The sequence below is a fragment of the Adiantum capillus-veneris genome, chromosome 19 (assembly GCF_014529385.1).
Source record: "Adiantum capillus-veneris isolate H3 chromosome 19, ASM1452938v2, whole genome shotgun sequence".
NCBI classification, from domain to species: domain Eukaryota; kingdom Viridiplantae; phylum Streptophyta; class Polypodiopsida; order Polypodiales; family Pteridaceae; genus Adiantum; species Adiantum capillus-veneris.
Window position 1 is genome coordinate 84,504,976 of NC_140949.1, and position 24,351 is coordinate 84,529,326.

Sequence of the window (24,351 nt, forward strand, 5' to 3'; positions counted from 1 at the left end):
ATAGAATTTGCTTTTTTGGCTACACTTGAATAAAACCAATAATAAAATAGCACCCAAGGATGATTGTATGTAAAGACTAGTACAACCGGCCGCCTTCGGCGGCCTCTCTCTCTCTCTCTCTCTCTCTCTCTCTCTTTATCGTGCGCAGAGGAGCTTCTTCTTCTTCTCGTTTTGGACTTTAGCCTTCATCTCGCAGTTGTTGACACATGTAAATGGCACTCGCCCTGCTGTTATAGAATACATATAGATTCATGCACACATTCATTTTCCATACAAATTCATTGTATGTAAGGGTTCATGCGCACATTCGTTTCCCATACAAATTTCTTGCTCAATTTAGACACTTTACGTACATGGCACGAAAGGTACAACCGTTAGGTTTATTTGTGTCTCAAGGTTTTGTTTATTACAAATGGGCACACATTTATCCACAAGTTAAGATTGGATCAGTTTATGTAGTAAGGTATACATGAGCTGTAATGCTCTGCCAGCATGAGAAAGTGACATATTAATATGATGGACTTGTTTCTTTCAAGGCTGATGGTGGTAACACTTTGTAAGGATTCAAAATACCGTTGGAATCAAATATCTGCTTAAACTTTGCCATCCATTGGACCTGCCAAGGCATCCAAAAATTTAGTTAGCTGGTGTGCACAACCAAACACCATGTCACAATCAGACCTAGTCTTTTGAATCTGATGATTTGTTTTGAAATATACTCCTACATACTGTCCCCTACCCTACTACTGCCTCTGTTTTACAAAAATTCCTTTGCTTCTAAGATTCGTCCCTTCATCCCTCTAAGCTTTTGCCTGCGCCCCACCTTCAACACCCCCAGCTTCCGTGCAGAACCATCGCCCACAAGCCTCGCCAGCCCTTACCCAGTGCGCATATGGAAGAGAACCCATATGAGAGAGAGAGATAGATGCGTGCCATCGTGGCCTTCCATGCAACTAAAAGACAAAGAGAGGGAGGGGAGACATGGAAGTGGCAGTCGCCTGCAATTCAGAGAGAAGAGAGAGAGAGAGAAAGAATCTCCTGAGATTCTCCTTATTTTTCTTTTTAAAAAATTGTATTACATAACCTCCTGAAATTTGTGGAAATTCCCAAAATACCCTTGTACCAGTTTTGGATGAATTTATTCCAATTTTTGCATAGTTGATTCTTCTGAACAATATTTGTCCTAGAAAAAAAAATCTGTCACTAAATCACAAACAAATAGAGGCATTTGTGTCTATAAAAAATGCACCATTTTATCTTCAGAGCCCACAATACAATCTAAAATCCTACTTCTATCATCGTCTACCACTATTCCCATTAAAAGTTGCAATAAAAACCATCTTTGGAGATGTTTGCGAGATTAAGTCGGGGTATTTTGGGAATTCATCTTTGGAGATGTTTGCGAGATTAAGTCGGGGTATTTTGGGAATTTTGAAAAAAGGAATTTTGCAATATATGAGGGTGTTTGAAATTTAAGGGCTATTTTGGCAATTTCCACAAAATTTGAGCAGTATTTTGGTGATTTTTATTATTCTAATTATTAGCTACCTACTGAACTCCATAATCTTCACATGATGATAAACAGAAATAACAATAAATGTTTTAACTGTCTTATAACGAAATCTACAGTAGATAAAATCGATTCTTACTAATTCTGGGGACTTGCTGTAGTAGATTGCATCCGCCTTCATAAAACCGAGGCCATGCTCTGCACTGACACTTCCTTCATGTGAAGCAGTCCATTCGTACACAAATGGTTCAATTAAAGCCAAAATCTGCATATGCACATGAGGTGACTATCGTCAAGAGAACTTACAATTGTACAATGCGTCGAAAAGATCTAGGGTTTTAAGCCTGTGGTACACCTTCTCATCATATTGCGGAGTCGAAATGTTTAAATGCAAATTTCCGTCCCCAAGATGACCATAGCCCATCACAATTGCTAAGTCACCTACAAAAAAAGTCACAACCGATTGGGTGGCACACAGCAAACTGCTGATTCTGTTTCACATATCCAAGCACTAAATTTGGATGTGTTCTTTGTAATATTTGGGGTTATATTTAGTTGCAACCACCTTTGGATGTATATTTTGACGTTGAGGTATGAGCACACAGGGTGTTTCATAATTCATTCATGAGAGAAGTACCAAAATACCTGTGAATTTTGTGGTAATTCCCAACATACCCCTCGAAACTTTAAGAATTCCTAGAATACCGTTGTTCCAATTTTGGATGGATTGCTCCAATCTTCAAATAGTTGATCCTTTTTTATCATAGACGTCTACCTTTAAGAGTCTTAGAAATTTCACCAATACGCTGCAAAGAGAGGCATTTGTGTCTAAAAATAATGCACTGTTTCATGTTGAGAGCCCACAATACCATCAACTATCTTAGTTCTATTATCTTCTAATGACGGAGAGCCAATCTTACTATGAAGAGTTGCAGAACATAATATCTTGCAAAATATTTGTGAGATTGACGAGGGGTATTTTGGGAGTTTTTATAAAATTGAAGGGCATCTTGAGAACTTTTGTCAAAATTTGCCAAATATGAGGCACATTCTGGGCATTTTTGACATTGGAGGGGTATTTTGGGAATTTCCATAATTTCAGGGGCATTTTGGTAATTTTCATTTCATTCAATAAAGAAGTTCCGTTCTATATTTTTTGTGTGAGGTACTTAAATATTGTTCCCTCTTTTATCCTCATTTCAGATTGGAACTCTGAATAAAACAACAGACACCTCTTCAGTCAAAAGTTAGTATACCAAGCCTCTTTTGCAAATCTTCCACAACACTGTATAAATGCGGCACCGGTATTGACAAATCGTACTTGTACACTGCCCCTTCTTTAGATAACGCTTCTGTCACGCCCTGAAAATTTTGCCACACTCTTGTCATCATGCAGCAAAACATGCACTCTTTCCAGCATAATTTCACAAACACATCATACATAGTTTCTTAAAGACTTCTCATGAAGGATTTCTATAAGCTAAAGATGCTTACTTCTCGTAAATGCCAGAAGGATGTGAATTGCTGATTGTCTTGGGCAACTACTCCATCAGCAACTAGACCATTTTCCATGCAAGCCTCAAGAAACTTGTCAAGCTTTTCTCTGGAAAAACCTAGATATGTTGAAAGGCATGCATTGATTGTGTGTGTGTGTGTGTGTGTGTGTGAGAGAGAGAGAGAGAGAGAGAGAGAGAGAGAGAGAGAGAGAGAGAGAGAGAGAAATGAAATGAAATGTTATATTAACGTCTTCAAAAGGCCAGAACGACCTATGAGACCAAACTGATACAAAAGTGGTGAATCTGTTACAATGTCTGGGTACCTTAGTACTAAAGTACTAAGTGTGAAAGTAAATGTGAAAAAAAAAAAAAAACTAAATGCAAAGTATTAAATAAACTTCTTAGGAGCATTCTGGGTGTCTGGCTAGAATGCTTCTAATCCTTTGTTGTAGTCTCCTCCGGTGAAGTGTGCTTTTGCATCTTGGTCGTGGTCGTCTCGATTTCCTAAGCTCAATCGCTCTGTCAATTAGGGTGCCTTTGGTATGAATGTGGGTACTCCTTTGTGTTGGCTGCTGGCCTCTTGCTTCCCCTTCCACTCCTGCTTCTCTCGATCCGAAGAAGTCTGTGATCTGCCTCTGAGACCGTAGTGCTCTTTGTCTTCTCATTAGATTATCCCTGTGCCGATGTAGTTCCAGTAGGTACAAGCCTAAGCATCTTTGATCTTGGTATTGCATGATTCTATCTAGAGGTCCATAGCCTTCTTTAAAGAGGCAATGAAAACGCCCACGTATCTCATAGTATACTGTGTAGTGGCATATATAGTGTAATTCTGTCTCCGGCTCCATTCCGCATAACTTGCAAATTCTGCTCTCAGGTGGGATTCCCCTAAATCTGCCAAATTCAATTTCCAACTGGTGTGAGGATGTACGAATCTGACCAATAGCACATCTCAAACCATGAGACAGGTGGGTATCCATGTGACTCGGGCGAATCACAAATCCATCTTCAGATAGTTGTAGGAAGTTTTCTTTGTAGTCGGCCATCTTCGTGCCCAATTCTTGTGTAGGGTCTACCCATGTCCTCTTAGTATCCAACTGTATAAGATCCTGTCGGATGATTTTATTAATCTCCGTTCGTGTAATTGCCAGTGATGGAGCCTCAAGAGAGTATTGGAAGGGGGGTAATCTTTCCATACTGAACCCGTGTCTCTGAAACCACGAGGACAGTTGCGCATACCAGCATGATGTATCCCCTTTCATTGCCAATTGTCGAGAGGATTCGAGGGCCAATCTAGTATATCGGCCATTATTTGTATCCCACAAACCATGTATAAAGGACACTGATCTGGTAAGAGCTTCAATTTCTATAGGAGGGGCCGCTAGTTCCGCTCGGGTAATCACGCGTGATACGGAGGCCTTGGCTCTAATCATTCGGGAAATCATAGATACCAAAGGTCTCTCCATTGACTTCCAATTATCCTGATCCACAGATGGTCCCCAAATCTGGACCCCATAAAGCATAGCCGAAGCCACCACAGTATCAAAGAGCCAAAGTTTTGTTCGTGGTTCCTGAAACTGCACTTGTGAACACATCCTCTCCAACCCTCCCAGGGCTGCAGAGGCTCTGGATAATCTAGCATCCGCTGCTTTCTTAAGAGTAAACTTCGGTCCTGCAAATACCACCCCAAGGTATGTGTATGCATCTGTGTACTCTACTGTATCTTGGCCATATGCAAATGTAGGTGCCGATCTCCTAACCCACTGCGGTGTGGTGTTAAACACCATAACTTTGGTTTTACCCAAGTTTACCGACAGTCCACTGTCCTCCACGAATTTATGTAATGCATCTAGCTACCTCTGCATTCCATCTGGTGATTCTGCTATCAATACAATATCATCTGCATACAACAACAAAGGGATCCATGACCCTGCAAGTTGAGCACCTCTGTCACCTTCTCTATCAATGTAATCTGATACTTCATCTATGTACATACCAATAAAGTAGGGGACAGTGGGCATCCCTGCTTTACTCCAACGGTGGAGTGAACAATGTCGGAATCCCCTTCTGGAGTACGTACATAACCAGTTATTACTGACCCGTATAAGGCCATGATCCCCCAAATAATCTCTTTGGGGACCCCTAACTCTTGCATCTTGCGCATCAATCTGGCCCTTGGTACTATATCAAAAGCTTTCCGAAAATCCACAAAGCAACAATACATCCTTCTCCCGTTTGCTCTTCCTTCCTCAATAATGGCTATGAGCGTAAGAATATGATCTAAAGTGGAATAACCCCTTCTGAATCCAGCTTGTCCTGTTGCCCTTATGCCCTCATTCTCTGCCCATCTACTCAATTTTTGTTCAAGAATGGATGCGTACAGTCGGGTCAAAGTGTGACCTACCATAATGGTACGGTAGTTCCCGGGTATCATAGGATCCCCTGACTTGAAAATAGGTACGATAGTAGATAATTTCCAAGATTCAGGTAATCCTTCACACATGACCCGATTAAACAGACGAGCAAGGACTTCTGAAAGTAGATCCCTGGCATGGAGCAGATGTTCTGCTACTAAACCATCATGATCATATGCTCTTCTTGTCTTCATCTTATCAATGGCTTTTCCACCATTTTCGTAGTAAAGAAAGTACTAGTAGCAAGGCATGGCTCTAGCGGATCTGGTAATGGAGGCTGTCCAGATACCATATATAACGATGTTACATATTGACCCCAGATCTCAGGAGAAGTAATCGTCGGAGGCGGTGAGTGCTCGTGAAATAAGTGCCAAGCCTCATGTGAGTCATGACTCAAGAAGAGATGATATAAATCCTTCTCCAGTTTGGCTAAAAATGCCCTTTTCTTGCAACGTACTATACGCTGAAGAGCAATCCGAGACTGCTTATATGTGATGATCCCAAGTGTAAGCTCTTTTTGGACCTGGGTTCTCATCTCTCTGCATTCCTCGTCATACCAACTGTTTTGAGGCATGTTCCTAGATCCTCTCTTCTGATCAGGTTGAGTATGTGGGTATGCCTCTTGTGCTGCTCCATGTAGTATCTCTGTTAATTGAGAAGTAATCTCCTCTACATTATATACTGGCTCGGCTGTCCACATCCTATTATAGATCTTTTCCACATAGACTGAATCAGTTTCTGGCGTGAAAGTATATCTTGTGTGTGTCTTCTTCCTTTGTACTTGAGAGGCATTGTATTGGAAGGAGATTGATAAGGTCAATAGAGCATGATCCACTGCAATCCCAACCAGTCTGGGTCCCACCTTAAATTCCTTGATACTAGAAATAAAGCTTGGTGAAGTCATGACATAATCCACTATACTGGCCCCATGCCTGTGCAGGAAGCATGTGAATGCCCCAGATAACGGGAAATTCTCTAGACCATTAAGTATGGCCAAACCATGTATAGTTGCCATCTCCATGAGATGTCTCCCATATTCAGTGTGTTCTTTATCCTGTGAGTTTCTAGTAAGCCCCCTCTGTGATAAATCCACTTCTCTGAGCATTTCCTCAGAAGTATCATAGAATACTGCTTGAGAGTTGGCCGTTCTGGCATTAAAGTCTCCTAAGAGAACGATGTCTCCATCTCTAGAGAACTCCCATATATCATTATTCAATATGGAGAAAGGGGATTGTAGTAGACTGAGGTACTCGGAGGGAAGTAGCATATAGCGATATATAGAAATGTACCTGTCTCGGCTCTCATTCTCACCCACATATACCTTGCTTGCTCATCTTTCCTGATAATCTGTAGTAGTGGTTTCAGCTCCTCCTTAAATAAGACTGCTACTCCTCCTGAACCCCGGCTACCCTGTAGAGATCTCTTGTCTGGTCGACCAACTGTTTTCCATAAATAACCCTTCACATGTGGCATACGCTGTCCCGGTATCTGGTGTGTCTCTGAGTAGAAAACTATGTCTTTGTCCCTAAAGCTGTCTTCAAAGGCACCTACATCTAGCCTATATGATCCATTACAATTCCACGCCGCTATCCTGAGCGTCGCACCATAGGTCTCGCACCGTCATGCTGAGCGCTTTTCCAGAACCACTACTTTCCCTCCTCTATAAAAGGCGATTTTCCCCTTTTCTCTTGCTGCCCTGATCTCTGGCATCAACTCTTGCATGTGTGTCACTTGTGCCAATGTAAGGTCATCTCCCAGGAAAATACCAGTTTTCTTAAGAGTTGGCCTCTTTTTTAGAAATTCTTTCCTTATTTCTATATTCGGGAATCGGAGAATAAGTGCCCTATCCTTTATGTTTCCCTTCTCATCGATTCCTTTCTTGCCCACTCTCCATGCACTTGTGTGAGTAGGCTCTGTGATGCCCATGCGTTGTAGCAGTTCCTTCACTTCTTCATCTACATTCTCTTTGTCTTTGACTCCTGTGACCCGCACATGCAAAGCCCGAGTCTTCCTTTTCTGCTCTTCCTCAATGGTCATATTAATAATGGTAGAAGTAGGTGTGGTCTCGAGCATCTGGGCCTTCCCTTTCTTCGCATCCTCAATCCATTTCTCTGCTTCATCAACCTTTTCTTGTGTCTTCACAAGACGTTCCGCCCATGAAGATGCCGTTTTCGATTTTTGTTCATCTCCTTCCCGTAGAGTTTTCATATGATCCTTCATGTCCTCGAGCTCCTTCAACACCGAAGGTTGGTCGTCTCCCTTCTCCTTAGTTGCAGATTTGCAAGCCGCAAGTTCTCCTTTTAGCTCCTCGATTATTGCATCCTTTTCCCCCATGTGTTTTTCCATATTTGTTCTCCATGCTTCAAAACTTGCTACTGCCTCATCGAGTTTCTTTTGCATAACGCATTCTGTTACATTTACTTCGGCCTTAATTAGGTTTCGTAATTCCGTTTTCAAGCTCTGAATCTCCTCATTCTGTATCCCCCGGATCTCTCTCCTTAGTTCTCTCATCATGTCTCCATACATGGAGTTCCTGTAGCTCTCAGCGCTTGCGTGCATTTCCTTCCTGATGTCATCTCTCATGTAGTTTAGCTCCGATTTGAGCATCACTTGGACCTTCTCCATCATTAGTTCATCATGTATCTTGGACGTTTTCCCCACTCGTAATGATCCTGGTGATAGTACAGTATCTCCGTTTCTCCTCTTAAATGTAGCTGTTGTTTTTTTTGGGGTGGTGTAGCTATCTACACCCGGCCCTTCCCCTTCGGTAGGCGGATCCATCGAACCCGACCCGCAAATGTGGCGACCCCTGCTACAAGTTGATGGAGAATGGAGATCGTATTAAGACTCTTCACGCTGACACGCGCGTGAAGGACCAGCAACTGACGTGCGCGTGAACCAAACTCCGGCAACTGACGCACCTTTTGGGGAATTTCTCGCGCGTGAAGGAGCAGCAACCGCAGCCTTAGGCGATAGGCTAACTCAATAACACGCGATAGGCAGCCTTAGGCGATAGGCTAACTCAACAGCTCGCGATAGGCAGCCTTAGGCGATAGGCGATAGGCAGCCTTACGCGATGAAGCTCACGATAGACAGCCTTAGGCGATAGAGAGAGAGGAGCTGACTACGCGTGCCTCCAAGCCACCTGCGTATTGCTCTCCCGTTCGCCCTCACTGCCCAAGGCAGGTGCGCTACCTCTTCCAGCTCACCCGCGACCAGTCCAGGTGCAGGTGCGCGCAGCCTAACTGTGAGAGAGAGAGAGAGAGAGAGAGAGAGAGAGAGAGAGAGAGAGAGAGAGAGAGAGAGAGAGAGAGAGAGAGAGAGAGAGAGAGAGAGAGAGAGAGAGAGAGAGAGAGAGAGAGAGAGAGAGAGAAGTAATGTTATATTAACGTCTTCAAAAGGCCAAAATGACCTATGAGACCAAACTGTTACAAAATTATGAATCTGATACCATGTCTGGGTACAAAAAGACTAGAACAAAATACTACTACTACTAGAATCCATCCTCATCTGCACTCTGGATGGAGAGAGAGAGAGAGAGAGAGAGAGAGAGAGAGAGAGAGAGAGAGAGAGAGAGAGAGAGAGAGAGAGAGAGAGAGAGAGAGAGAGAGAGAGAGATATGATATATTATATGATATATTAACGTCTTCAAAAGGCCAAAATGACCTATGAGACCAGCTGATACAAAGTGGTGAAACTAGTACAATGTCTGAATACAAAAGTACAAAGGTACTGAATGCAAAAAATAAAAGTGAGAAGTGAGTAGTGACAGTGAAAATGAAGTGTAGAGTAAGTTCTCAATGACACTCCGGATGTCGTGCTAGGATGTCCCTAATCCTCTGCTGAAGTCTCCGTCGATGGAGTGTGCTCCTGTGTCTCGATCATGGTCGCCTCGATCTCCCAAGCTCAATCGCCTTGTCAATGAAGGTGCCTCTGGTATGCACGCGGGCACAACTCTGCGCTGGTGGCTGCTCTCCTGGCTTTCCCGATCCAAAGAAATCTGTGATCGGTCTCTGTGACTGTCGTGTCCCATGTTTCCTCAACAGACTATCCCTATGCTGTTGTAGCTCAAGTAGATATAAGCCAAGGCATCTCTGATCCTCATACTTCATGACTCTATCTAGGGGTCCAAAGCCCTCCCTGAATAAGCAATGGAAGCGCCCTTGTATCTCATAATACACAGTGCAGTGGCATATGTAATGTAACTGTCTCTGGCTCTGTACCGCATAATTTACATATCCTGCTCTCCGGTGGTATCCCTCTGAATCTGCCCGTCTCAATCTCCAAACGGTGCGAGGATGTGCGGATCTGACCTATAGCGCATCGCAAACAATGAGACAGATGAGCGTCCATGTAGCTCGGACGAATCACAAACCCATCTCTCGAGAGTTGGAGAAGATGCTCCTTGTAGAAAGCCATCTTCGTGCCCAACTCCTGCACTGGCTCTACCCATGTCCTCCTGGTGTCCAACTGTATAAGATCCCGACGAATAAGTTTAGTGATCTCCGTCCGTGTGACTGGTAGTGAAGGTGCATCCAGGGAATACTGAAAAGGAGGCAGTCTATCTAGGCTGAAACCATGCCGCTGAAACCAAGAGGTCATCTGCGCATACCAACATGATGTGTCTCCCTGCGTCGCTAACTGTTTAGAAGACTCCAGAGCCAATCTAGCGTATCTGCCTCCACGTGTATCCCATAGGCTGTGCAAAAAGGACACGGATCTGGTAATAGCCTCAATCTCTATAGGAGGGGCTGCTAGCTCCGCTCGAATAATCGCATGTGGTACGGAGGACTTGGCTCTAATCATTCGAGAGATCATAGATACCAAGGGCCTCTCCATGTTCCTCCACCTGTCATGATCCACAGATAGTCCCCACACCTGTACCCCATAAAGCATAGCTGAAGTAACCAAAGTATCAAAAAGCCATAGCTTCGTTCGTGGTTCCTGAAACTTAACCTGCAAACACGTCCTCTCTAGCCCTCCCAGTGCTGCATATGCTCTAAACAGTCTAGTCTCTGCTGCTCTCCTTAGAGCAAACCTCGGTCCCGAGAATACCACCCCAAGATATGTATATGCATCTGTGTATTCCACAGTGTCCTGACCATATACGAGTGAAGGTGCCGATCTCCTGACCCACTGCGGAGTAGTGTTAAACACCATAACCTTGGTTTTACCAAGGTTCACAGACAATCTACTATCCTCCGCAAAGCTGTGTAATGCATCCAACTGTCTCTGCATGCCCTCTGGTGACTCTGATATCAACACAATATCATCAGCATATAGTAACGAAGGGATCTATGTCCCTGCTAGCTGAGCACCTCTGTCGCCTTCTCTGTCAATGTAGTCAGAAACCTCATCTACATACATACCAAATAGTGTAGGGGACAGAGGACACCCCTGCTTCACACCAATAGTGGAATGCACAATGTCAGAAATCCCCTCAGGAGTGCGTACGTGGCCAATCACTGAGCCGTATAAAGCCATGATCCCCCAAATGATCTCTGTGGGCACTCTCAACTCTTGTAACCTGCGCATCAATCTGGCTCTCGGTACTGTGTCGAATGCTTTGCGGAAATCCACAAAGCAACAATACATCCGTCTCCCATGTGCCCTACCCTCCTCAATAATGGCTCTGAGTGTAAGAATATGGTCCAAGGTGGAGAAACCCCTCCTAAATCCAGCCTGTCCTGCTGCTCGTATGCCCTCATTTTCTGCCCAATTACTCAGTTGCTGCTCCAGGATGGACGCATACAACCGTGCTAATGTGTGCCCTACCATAATAGTACGGTAATTCCCTGGTACCTTGGGATCCCTTGTTTTAAAGAGAGATACAATAGTAGATAAACTCCAAGACCTGGGCAGTCCCTCACACATGACCCGGTTAAACAACCGCGCAAGAACCTCTGACAATAAATCTCTAGCATGTATCAAGTGCTCTGCCACCAAACCATCATGATCATATGCTCTCCTAGTCTTCATCCTGTCAATGGCCTTCTTCACCATCTCAGTGGTAAAGAAGGTACTGGTGTCTGGGCATGGCTCTGGGGGGTTTGGTAGAGGCGGTTGCCCCGGTATTGTATATAATGATGCTGCATACTGACCCCAAATTTTGGGAGAAGTAATCACTGGAGGGGGGGAGTGCTCATGGAAGAAACGCTAGGCCTCCCCTGAATCTCGACTCAAAAAGAGCTGATACAAATCACGTTCCAACTGGGCTAAAAAGGCCCGCTTCTTCCGTCGTACTAGACGCCGAAGAGCAATCCGAGACTGTTTATATGTGCTCACCCCAAGTACAAGCTCGCGCTGAATCTGAGCTCTCATCTCTCTGCACTCATCATCATACCAACTATTTTGAGGTATGCTCCCAGAACATCTTCTCTGATCTGGTCGAGTATGTGGGTATGCCTCTGTTGCTGCCCCATGCAAGATCTCAATCAATAGACTAGTAATCTCCTCCACAGTATAAACTGGCTCGGCTGCCCACATCCGTCTGTAAATCTCCTCTACATACACCGAGTTGGTCTCTTGTGTAAAAGCATATCGTGTGTGTGCAATCCTTTGTGGTGTCTGAGAAGCACTGTACTGGAAGGAGACTGAAAAAGTCAAAAGAGCATGGTCCACTGCTATTCCAACAGGTCTAGATCCCACACTAAGATCCTAAATACTAGAAATGAAGCTTGGTGAAGTCATGACATAATCCACTGTACTAGCCCCATGTCTGTGCGGAAAGCATGTAAATCCCCCAGAAGAAGGAAAAATCTCTATTCCATTAAGTATGGCCAAACCATGCATAGCCGTCATCTCCATGAGATATCTCCCATACTCTATATGCTCCCTATTTGTTGAGTGTCTGTCAAGCCCCATCTTCGAAATATCCACTTCTCTGAGTATCTCCTCTGAGGTATCATAGAATACCGTTTGGGAGTTGGCCGTCCTGGCATTAAAGTCTCCCAGGAGAATGATATCTCCATCTCTAGAAAACTCCCATATGTCATCATCAAGTATAGAGAAAGGAAATTGTCCTCTGGGTGAGGCATAGACTGAAGTACTAGGGGGAAAGTAACATATATCAATATATAAGAATCTGCCCGTCTCAGCTCTTAGTCTCACCCACATGTATCTCGCCTGGTCATCTCTCCGAACTATCTGTAATAGCGGCTGCAATTCCTCCTTGAATAAGACAGCTACACCTCCTGAACCCCGGCTCCCGTGCTGGGATCTAGCATCTGGTTTACAAGCTGTTTCCCATAAATAACCAGTCACACGTGGCATCAACTGTCCAGACATCAAATGCGTTTCTGAGTAAAAAACAATGTCTCTATCTCTAAAGCTATCCTCAAAAGCACTCACATCCAATCTATAAGATCCATTACAATTCCATGCCTCCATTCGGAGTGTGGTCCCATAGGTCTCGCACCGTCAGGCTGTGCGCTTTTCCAAAACCACTACTTTCCCTCCTCTATAAAATGCAATTTTTCCTTTCTCCCTTGCTGCCTTAATCTCTGGCATCAACTCTTGCATATGTGTTATTTGCGCCAAAGTAAGGTCATCCCCCATAAATATCCCTGTGTTCTTAAGTGCTGGTCTCTTCTTTAGGAATTCCTTCCTTGATTCCATAGTTGGGAATCGCAAAATAAGTGCTTTCTCTTTGACATTTCCCTTTCCATCAATTCCCTTCTTTCCTACTCTCCAAGCACCTGTATGCGTAGGTTCCGGGATGCCCATGCGTTGCAAGAGTTCCTTCACTTCATCCTCTACATTTCCAGTGTCTTTGATACCTGTAATACGCACATGCAGGGCTCTATTCTTCCTCTTCTGTTCCTCTTCAATGGTCATATTGATGATGGTAGAAGTCTGTACGGCTTCTGGCATCTGGGCCTTCCTTTTCTTTGCACCCGCAATCCATTTTTCTGCTTCGTCAACCTTCTCTTGTGTTTTAAAAAGGCGCTCCGCCCATGAAGAGGCCGCTTTCGAATTTTGATCTTCCCCTTTGAGCAAAGTTTCCACTTGCTCCTTAATTTCCTCAAGCTCCTTCAACATCGAAGGCTGATTTTCCCTCTCCATTTTGGGCATAATCTTGCAAGCGGCAAGCTCCCCTTTAAGCTCTTCAATCACTACATCCTTTTCCTTTATGCACTTTTCCACATTTGTTTTCCAGGCATCAAAGCTTGCAATTGCCTCATCTAATTTTTTCTGCATAATACATTCCATAACATTCACTTCTGCCCGCACTAAATTCTGCATCTCCCCTTTCAAGGATGCGTACATCTCATCATGTTTACCAAGCATCGCTTCATCCAATTCTTTCCTCATATCTGCATACATAGAATTCTTATAGTTATCCGCATTTGCATACATCTCTTTCCTAATATCATCTCTCATAAAGCTGAGCTCTGATTTAATCATTACTTGAATTCTTTCCATTAATACATCATCCTTGACTCTGATGGTTTTCCCTAAGAACCTGGCGAGAGTATACTTTCTCTGTTCCTCCGCTTGAAAGTCGCTTGCATTTTTTGTGGAGTGACGAAGCTACTTGTATCATCCAACTCATCTGGTTGGTCCATCCTCAGAGAGAGTTGCTCCTTCAGCTGTAGTCCCCTGCCTGCTCCTCTTTCCCCCACTTCTGCTTCTTCCGCTCACACTCCTCCTTCCAGCTGCTTACTCTGCCTGTCGCCTCCTGGGTTGCGCGCATCAATTTCCTGCACTTCTCCCTTCTTCGCGTGCAGGCCTCGCTTGCCTCCCCTTCACCTTCGCGCTGTTCTACTCTGTAGCTGTGCGCATTCTCCACTCTTCAGCCCCTCTGCCGCGCAGGCTGATTGCTGTGCACACCTTCAATAGCCCTTGAGCTCGTGTAGGTGGCTGCCTCGCAGGTGCACACCAGCTGCCGGCTTTGCTTTGCCTCAGGTCGTGCTGCCTCAGGTCGCGCTGCCTCAGTGATAAGCGAGAGAGATTACTTCAAACACAGTGCCTGAGAGAGAGAGAGAGAGAGAGAGAGAGAGAGAGAGAGAGAGAGAGAGAGAGAGAGAGAGAGAGAGAGAGAGAGAGAGAGAGAGAGAGAGAGAGAGATGAAATGAAATGAAATGTTATATTAACGTCTTTAAAAGGCCAAAATGACCTATGAGACCAGAGTGTTACAATGTGATGAATTTATACAAAGTCAGAGTAACAAAATGAAATGATAATATGACAAAATGATAAAATAAAAGTACCATGGGATCCTAAACTGGTAGGTGTGAACTAAGCAACTAGCTGGGATAGCTAAATCACAAGTCGCAAGAGATCCAACATCGGTCGCTGGCGGATCTCATCAATCTCCTCCATGGTCAGCAGTCTGACTGGGCATCGTGCATGTCGGGCCAAAGTGATCCGAATCCTCTGATGTAGCCTCTGTCGATGCTGTGTAGTCCTCCGCAGTCGTGGGCGTCTGGATCTCCCCAGCTCAGTTGCTCGATCGATCAGTGTGCCTTTGGTGTGAGGCGAGATTTGCTGTGGTAGTAGCTCCTCCGGGTGTCCAGTGTTTGCTCTAAAGAAGTCTGTGATGTGTCTCTGAAACTGGCTGGCCTCCCCTCTCATCAGGCTCTCTTTGTGTTTGCGCAGCTCGAGCAGAAACAAACCCAGGCATCTCTGATCCTCGTACCTCATGACTTTGGAGAGTGGTCCAAAGCCCTCTCTAAACAAGCAGTGGAAGCGGCCTCGTATCTCGTAGTAGATGGGGCAGTGGCATGTGTAGTGTAACTCTGTCTCAGGCTCCATGTCACACAGGGGACATGTCCTGGCCTTTGCTGGTACTCCGCTGTATCTCCCAGTCTTGGTCCGCAGATGGTGTGAAGATGTGCGTATCTGGCCAATAGCACACTGTATCCCATGAGACAAGTGGGTGTCCATGTATCTGGGCCTCGTCACAAAACCGTCCACCGTAAGTTGGAGAAGATGCTCTCTGTAGAAAGCCATCTTCGTGCCCAGCTCCTCTGCTGGCTGTATCCATGTCCTCTTGGTGTCTAGCTGAGTAAGGTCTTGGCGGATGAGCCTGGTGGTCTCTGACTGTGTAAGTGTCCCAAACCAGTGACGTGGCATAACCCTAGACACCCAAATGGGTTGCAAACTGGACACACACACACTCTCTGGTAGGCAGTAGTCCGGATTTTATGCTGCTATGCTGATGTGGCACTGCCGTATGGACCCGGAATTTGCAGCGCGTTCTGGGGAGGCTGTATGGACTGGCTGACGTGGCAAAAAGCGTATGGACAGCAGCTTTTGGCTACGCAAAAATCCTACACGAGAGAGAGAGAGAGAGAGAGAGAGAGAGAGAGAGAGAGAGAGAGAGAGAGAGAGAGAGAGAGAGAGAGAGAGAGATTTATTTTATCAAGCAAGGCTTGTGAGAGGAATTGCTTTTAATTGGCAACTTTTGGGGCTCTGCTTTTAGCATCTCTTGTAAACCTTTATAAGTGTGGGCAGGGCTCCCACTCTACAGAGCATCTGGACGCAGAGTCTGAGAGTGAGAACCCTCCCACTCTCTTGTACTTTGAACTCAGATTAATACAAAGAGAAATACCGAAAGGGGCGCCAGTTTTTGGGGCCAACATCTCTAGGCACGGAACTCCGTCGGGCCGTGTCGAATCATTTGTGAATTGTGAACTGTTTTGAAGTGAATCTCTGCTGTGTCGAGGTAGAATCTTAACTTGGAGTGTCCAAGTTTGTTGCAGTGGTGTGCTCGCTACTGCTAACACCCCCCCTGTGCCTACGCCATCGCTGCCCCCCCCCCCCCGCTGCGCGCTGCACTACCCGCCCGCTGCCCTCGTGTCCCCCCTCCCCCCTCCCCCGTCCGCTGCCCTCTCGCGCCGCCACCCCCGCCCGCTGCCCTCGTGTGCCGCCTCCCCCCCCCCCCCGTCCGCTGCCCTCTCGCGCCGCCACCCCCGCCCGCTGCCCTCGTGTGCCGCCTCCCCCCCCCCCCCCCCCCGTCCGCTGCCCTCCCGCGCCGCCACCCCCCCCCCCCCCCCCCCTGGCCCGTTGCCTCTTGAGCTGCCGCCCCCCTGCCCGCCTTATCCCCCCCCCCCCCCCCCCCCCCTTCCTCTTTTCAAAGTTGCCCTGCAATTGACTCTTGCAGCATTGTTCTTGGACAGTGCTCGGCACGCTCGGCACGCTCGGTTGCAGAGTTTCTTCTCCATCCGCTTCTTCGCCACAGCAGTAGACATAGATGGAGGCTCCAGCTCTACCACAGAGGGACTCGTCCGAAGCCCCCTCGCCTGACCCCGCTGAGCCCACCATTCGACTTGCAGTTTCACCGACAAAGCAAGCGAGCCTAGCCGCAGAGGTAGAGCGCTTGCAGGCGACTTTTGTCATCTGCAAGATTCTCGGCACCCGACCTAGCAAAGGAGAGCTACGTGACCTTCTCCAGGCCCGCCTTCTCGCAGAGGTGGGCAAGATCTTGGATGTACAGATACTCGGACGAGGTTACTATTAGATCGAGTTTGAGACCTCCGAGATGGCGTCCAAGGTCATCGCCATGAGTCCATTGACCATCCGAGCAGCACGAGCCCACTTTCGACAATGGAGACATGGTTTCGACTCTACTTCGGATGTTCTGGTAGAGGAGACAGATATCCCCATCTCCGTCTGATTTCCGTGTTTGCGGAGGGAGTACTTACCACTTTTGTCCAGGATAGGCTCAACCATTGGGACTGTCCTGGAGACACCTCGCACGGCAACCTCGATAGCTGCCAAGGCGGCTGGCATTCCCTCAGTTTGCATTTTGGTTAGAGACACTCACACGCTCCCGAAGGTCATTCTTCTGCCTCGGGTGAGTGGGGGTTGGTTTAGACAAAGTGTGGAGTATTCGGGCCTCCCGAACCAGTGCTTCATTTGTCGACAGATGGTCCATCTTGCAAAGGCCAGGAAGCCTCGACCTACACCACATGAAGGAGTACGAGCAGAAGTGCGACGCGAGAGAGAGTGCGAGAAGAAGAGCACGACGATATGGTGAACTCGCTCTACTGTAATGTGTAGAGCATAGTGAGTTCTTATTAGGTTTTAACAAAAGAATATGTGTACATACCTGGCGGCCCACCCACTTACCTGGGCGACCAGATTGGGCTTTATACCCCAACAACCTTCCACTTAAAGTCCAATGTGGTACTTTAAGTGTGAGAGAAGCTACTATACAAGCTAATATACAAGAGATGTAGAGAAGTGATGTACTACCCTACACCTAACTGCTTGCGAAAATGCGCAAAGCTCTCTGAGGGAAGTCCTTTTGTAAGTAGATCAGCAGGATTTTCTGTGGTGTGAACTTTGACAAGCTGAAGTTGCTTATCCTCGAGCATTTCCCTGATGAAATGATACTTCACATCCACATGCTTTGTCTTTGAGTGATAAACTGGATTGCGAGCCAATTGTATAGCACTTTGACTATCACAATATAACACAGGCATCTCTTCTTTGATTCCCAAATCTGTTACTAGTCGATTAAGCCAAATTGATTCTTTGCATGCCTCTGATGCTGCAACATATTCAGCCTCTGTAGTAGACTGAGTAACACAATCTTGTAATCTAGAACGCCATGATACTGCTCCACCAGCCAATGTAAAGACATACCCTGACGTAGACCTTCGGTTGTCTAAGTCACCTGCATAATCTGAGTCTGTAAAACCCTTTACACTTAGCTCCTGACTCCCATAGCATATACGCATACTCTTTGTAGCTTTCAGGTATCTCAATATTCCTTTCACTGCCTCCCAATGTTTCTTGCCTGGGTTTGACATGTATCGACTTACTACTCCCACTGCAAATGCAATGTCTGGGCGAGTAGCAATCATTGCATACATCAAACTACCCACTGCAGACGCATATGGAATCTTATCCATTTCAGCCTGTTCTTCCTCAGACACAGGACAATCTTGTTTGCTAAGTTTCACATATGGTGGCAATGGAACACTCAAGGCCTTTCCCTTCTCCATATTGAAACGTTGCAAAACCTTGTCAATATACTCTGTTTGAGATAACCAAATCAACTTCTTTGATCTGTCTCTCTCAATGCGCATACCAAGTATATGACTTGCCTCACCCATGTCTTTCATGTCAAACGATTTTGCCATCTTTGACTGCAAAGCTGAAATTTCTTCCAAGTGCTTGCCAGCAATCAACATGTCATCCACATACAAAATAAGGATCAGCCAACTGCCATCCTTAGCCTTCTTTGTATATAGACAGTGATTGAACTCACTACGTTTGTAGCCTTGAGAAAGCATAAACTTGTGGAATTTATGGTACCATCCCCTCGGTGATTGTTTTAAGCCATAAAGACTCTTTAACAACTGGCATACCCAATCTTCCTTGCCTTTCTCAACAAACCCTTCTGGCTGCTGCATGTAAATTTCCACATCTAAATCACCATGCAAGAACGCTGTCTTGACATCCATTTGGTGCAACACCAAATCTAATATGGCAACCAATGCAAGAAAGCATCTCAATGTAGTCATCTTGACCACCGGAGAGAAGACTTCATCAAAGTCAATGCCTTGTTCTTGCTTAAAGCCCTTGGCAACAAGCCTTGCTTTGTACTTTGGCTGACTATCATGAGCGGTGATCTTATACCTGTAAACCCATTTACAGGGTAGAGCCTTTTTGCCTCATGGTAATTTAACTAGCTTCCATGTCTGGTTTTTATGCAGAGCTGTCATCTCTGACTGCATGGCCTATTGCCAATTCCCGGAGTCCTTCATTTGCACTGCTTCCTTGTAACATGAAGGCTCATTGCAATCAGTCAACATGACATAGTTCATAGATGGAACAAACCTATCAGGAGGTCGCGTGACACGTCCAGATCTACGCACAATAGGTGGCTCAGGCTCAGCCACAACCTGTGGTTCCACTCTATCTTGTCCTTGCTCCTCTTGAGCCTTGACATTTTGTCTTGCACGTGCAGGTCCATCTTCTTGGAAGACAACTCTTCTAATCTCCTCAACCCTCTCTGGTTTAGAATGATATTTGGATTCATTAAAGTGAACATCATTGCTGCGGACAACCTTTCTGGATTCGGGATCCCAAAGTCTGTACCCCATCTCACCAGAATTACCATAGCCTAGAAAGATGCACTTTCTACTCTTTGGCTCAAGTTTGTTCCTAAATTCCTTTGGAACGTGAGTATATGCCTCACAACCAAAGACTCTGAGATGCTTGTATGAGGGCATTTTGCCTGACCATACCATCTCTAGCACTGAATCCTTCTGCAAAACCTTGCTAGGAGATCTATTTACAAGATGAACAGCTGTTGATACAGCTTCAGCCCAAAACCCATTTGGCAGCTGTGCATTAGACAACATACTTCTGACCTTCTCTTGTATGGTCCTATTCATCCTCTCAGCAACACCATTTTGAGGAGGATTGTAAGGAGCAGTAAGTTCACGTTTTATACCTTTTGACTCACAAATGTCCTGAAAGGCCTTTGAAACATACTCTCCACCATTGTCAGTGCGTAAGCATTTAAGCTTCTTGCCACTCTGATTCTCCACAAGTGTCACAAACATTTTGAAAAACACTAAACGCTTCATCCTTGTGCTTGAGAAAGTAAACCCATACTTTCCTCGAGTAATCATCTATAAATGTCATAAAGTAAGAAGCTCCCCCTAGAGATAGGTTAGGCATAGGTCCACACAAATCACTATGAACAAGTGCCAACTGTGCATCTCTTCTACTGCTTCTATGCTTATGTGGCTACTGTGTTTGTTTACCATACAGACAATGTTCACAGAATTCAAAATCATTAAATGAAAAGCCAGGCAAATAACCAGAACGAGACAAGATTTCCATTCCCTTCTTGGGCATATGTCCTAACCGGCTATGCCACAAAGAAACGTTCGGCTGCTCGGTTACATTGATTACATTTTTAGAGATATTTGATACATAAATCATGTAAAGTCCTCCAGACTTTACTCCATGTGCTACTGTCATAGAACCCTTGGATATCTTCCACATGTTCTGTCCAAAAGTGGTGACGTAGCCAGCATCATCAAGTAAACCTGTGCTGATCAAGCTCTTTGTAATTGCGGGAACATGTCTCACATTCTTCAGCGTGAAAGAAGAGCCATTCTGAAACTTCAATTGAACATCTCCAACACCTAAGATCTCACATGTCTGCCCATTGCCTAGCCGAACATGATCTTTAGTGGTCACATAAGAGGTAAACCACTCCTTGTTTGGAGACACATGAAGTGATGCCCCTGAGTCTATAATCAGTCACTCAGTGATTTCCATCAGATGCTGTAAGAAGAGCTGAGTCCATTGTATTCTTCAAGAAGTAGATGTCTCCTGACACTAGACTGTCATCCTCTGCAACAGTGTTTGTCACATTTATTTCTTGAATCTTCACTGAGGACTTGTTCTTCTCACTATGGTCTTCAGCTTTCTCTTTGCCTTTTTCTGCTTTCCATTCTCTGCAGTCTCTTTTCATGTGACCCTTCTTGCCACAATGGTAGCATTCTATGTCACTCTTGCCTTTAGCACTGCGGGACTTGCTACGAGACTGATTCCTCTTTCCACCTTTGTACTTTTCTTTGGTCCTTCCCCTGACAACTAAGGCTGTTCCTTTGCCTTTGTCCATTGTCTTTCTATTGGTTTCTTCAGTAAGCAGACTTCCTTCTACACCTGCTATGTTCAAACCATCTGGAGGTGCAGAATTACTCAAAGCTGTGCGAAAAGTGTCCCAACTTTCCGGCAATGTGATCAACAGGAACATAGCTCTAACAGGTTCATCAAACTTGACACCTTGAGCTGACAACTGACTGTAGATTGTGTTGAATTCATTCAGATGATTGGACATAGGTGTCCCTTCTTTCATCTTCAAGTCAACAAGCTTCTTAAGCCAGTATACCTGTGAAGCTGCACTCTGCTTCTCATAAAGATCACTCAGCTTTAACCATGCTTGATAAGCCGACATCTCGTCTGCTACATTGAAGTAAACGCTTTCTGCCAAAGTCAGCATAATGGTAGAAAGTGCCAATTCATCCATTTCGCTCCATTCATCTTCGTCCATATCTTCTGGTTTTATCCCCTTGAGCTTTATAGGTTTTATCTGCTTCTTTTGTACCAACACGTGCCAAATCTGCTTCTTCCACAATGGGAAATTGGTTCCATCCAGCTTCTTGATATTGTAAAGAGCAGTGTCCTGTGATCCAGCCATAGCTACGCTTCACAGTAGTTTACTTTCCTAGGAAAAATTCGGCAGAGTTTCCCCTGTAAACTGACCTCTGAACCAATATCAACCTGTCAAATGAACCAAGAAAGCTTCAGATTCTGCATAAATTTCGGCAGTCTCCTTTGTAAAATGGCTCTGGTGTACTCAAAAACATACCAAAAAACAGCTCAAAAAACACTGTCTCTCTGACACTGTAAGCTGCGGGTAAACTTGTTCTGCACCTGTACTGTCTCTGACTGTCCTGTCACTGTCCTGTAAGCATAGACTGCAACAATGCCTCAACGGTAGTAAAGCAAAGATGCAATCGCAACTGTCTAACTCACAGTCAATACATCCTAGCTGCCTATCTAAGGGTGCTCGAGGGATCGCTCCAAGACCTGTATCACCGAAAGGATCTCAACATTCGAGAATCCCCCAGCTCAATAAAACCTCACTCGACTCTCAACAAAGGCTGCAGTAAATCTGACAGTACATAGACTTCCCACAAAGTCATACATCCACAAATTTCCCACTGTATGCTGTAACCGCTGCGGCGGTTGTTTGCTGCGTGACTCACAGCCAGCAAACCCTCAACAGACATACATCATTTCTGACAATACATCCCATGTGGAAGTACCTGCAATGTCAGGATGAAATCTGGAATATCAAGCAGCAAACACAAGCTACCTGATGAACTAGTGGATGTCGCCTACAGTCTGTGTGTAGATGCGCCCGTGTCGTATGTGACACGCCTCCAAGAACTGTGAGCCGTCCTTCGATGTGTAGACAGCCACAAATCAACACTCTAGGAGTGTCGATATCCTCAGCACCTGCAGTCGTAGGCCGAAAACCCCAAATTTGCAAAGTCGAATCTGCACCCGTCGAGACCACGTAGTCGAAAATGGCTTGCGCAGACCTTTGTCGAAGCCGAACGGTGGTCGAGATGACCTCATAATGAAATTCTGAGAACACCAAGCCCTTCGCGCTTACCCACAAGATTTGGGGCCATGTCTTCGCCTATTGAATTTCACTCCAATCTGAGCTGGTGACTCTAGCCTCCTGCAGTGCTGCCCCGAGCCTCAATCTGAGCTCTGATACCAGTTGAAGGAGTACGAGCGGAAGTGCGACGCGAGAGAGAGTGCGAGAAGAAGAGCACGACGATATGGTGAACTCGCTCTACTGTAATGTGTAGAGCATAGTGAGTTCTAATTAGGTTTTAACAAAAGAATATGTGTATATACCTGGCGGCCCGCCCACTTACCTGGGCGACCACATTGGGCTTTATACCCCAACACCACAGACTTAGCCCCAACCTGCAAGGGCTGGCTAGCAGCCACAGACAGAGGCACAACGCACACATGCAGATCCACCCTCTGAGCTTGTGGCTCCAGCGGAGGAGGGATGGCAACAGGTCCGTGGTCGACGACGGCAAGGGTAGCCTGGCACTCAGAGTGGTCCTCAGGTGCCTACCCAGCAGTAGTGGGTTCCCACGGGGAACCGTATCGGTCCTCTTGAGCATGATGAGGTCCTTGCTCCAGCCCCCACCCCACCTTCACCCTCGATAGCCCCTCCCCCCCCAGAGTTCCCTTCCTCCTCATCATTCTCCCCCCGCCTCCTGCTCCCGCCGCCTCTCCCCCCCCGCCCCTCTTCTCTACCTCTCCCCCCTGCTCCTACTCCCCCCCCTCCCGCTTCAGTTCCACAGTCGACCCAAGGGGCAAGGCCTTCTCCGGTTGCTAGGAGATCTCTTGGCAGCGCCTTTGCCACGAGTTGCTTGGCGCGAGAGAGACAACCTTTCTTGCGACCCCCTCTACAGGTACAGACGTCTCCCCTTGTAGCTATCCCTCGTGGTCTGACGAGCATTGACATCTGGCGCCGATGGGACTTCTTCGACTACGACTTTACTCGTTTTCTCGGCAACCCCTCAGTAGACCATGAGGCAGTCTGCTTCAGGGTCCATGTTCTGTTCCTTGCAGCTAGGGGGACAGAGGCCTTGGACTCAGCAGTTGGCTTCTCCTTTCCCCTTTGCGGCAGGGACCAGACTGAGTGGACTCTCGACTCAGTGTTGGGATGGTTGCACACACAGGTCCTAGAGTTTTCTCAGCACATGGGAGAACTAGGAGTTACAGACATGCTTCAGACTTTGTGGCCATGGGCCAAATTTGCGGTGACACCTCCAGATACAGCAGGATGTAGACACATTGTGGTTTACTTCTTTGCCGATACATAGTGCTTGCCATGCTATGTACACATTCATGAGGACTCTTGGACACAGGCGGTTTCTTTACATACGGCTCGCTCTGCTTGGGCTTGGGCCAGGCACTCGTTGCAGTCACGCCTATCTAGAGGACGCTCGGATGCGAATTACTCCCCATCCAAGCTAGCCTGGAAGATAGCCCGTTTAGCTGCTGCGGCAGCATCTGTTCTTTATCGCTCCCCATGAGGATCGTCTCATGGAACGTGTAGGGACTTGGTGGGCCCCAGTTTCAGCGTCAGCGGGCCTGACTGCGTCAGGAGCTTCAACGCTGCCTTGTGGGAGGAGAGATTAATCTCCTTATGCTTCAGGAGCACCACTTGTGTGAGAGCCGCATTAGACGTTGTGGTCAGCTCTTGCGTGGACGATATGATACTTTTTGGTCATCTGCTTTTGGACCTGGAGGCATCCAGGGTGGGGTATGTATGACTATTGCGGACTCTTTGCAGCAGGCCATTGTGGACAGAGGGATTATTGTGCCAGGCAGAGCTCAGTGGATTACTATGCAGGTT

General features: G+C 46.1%; 1 protein-coding gene across 7 annotated transcripts in view; it reads right to left on the reverse strand.

Moving 5' to 3' along the window:
- Positions 1 to 310: 310 nt before the first annotated feature.
- D2HGDH (FAD-linked oxidases family protein) overlaps positions 311 to 24,351 on the reverse strand; it is a 178,550-nt gene continuing 154,509 nt past the window's right edge. For 4 of the 7 annotated variants that reach the window (XM_086490862.1, XM_086490863.1, XM_086490866.1 and 1 more), the window contains exons 12-16: positions 3,005 to 3,113; positions 2,767 to 2,872; positions 1,866 to 1,951; positions 1,650 to 1,775; positions 311 to 616 (exon numbers count right to left, since the gene is read on the reverse strand). In XM_086490862.1, the coding sequence (XP_086346988.1) occupies positions 509 to 616; positions 1,650 to 1,775; positions 1,866 to 1,951; positions 2,767 to 2,872; positions 3,005 to 3,113 (535 nt within the window). In that variant the 3' untranslated portion in view covers positions 311 to 508. Of the gene's footprint in view, positions 617 to 1,649; positions 1,776 to 1,816; positions 1,952 to 2,766; positions 2,873 to 3,004; positions 3,114 to 24,351 lie in introns of all 7 variants that reach the window. The other 3 variants (XM_086490867.1, XR_015185358.1, XR_015185359.1) reach the window with 3 other exon arrangements.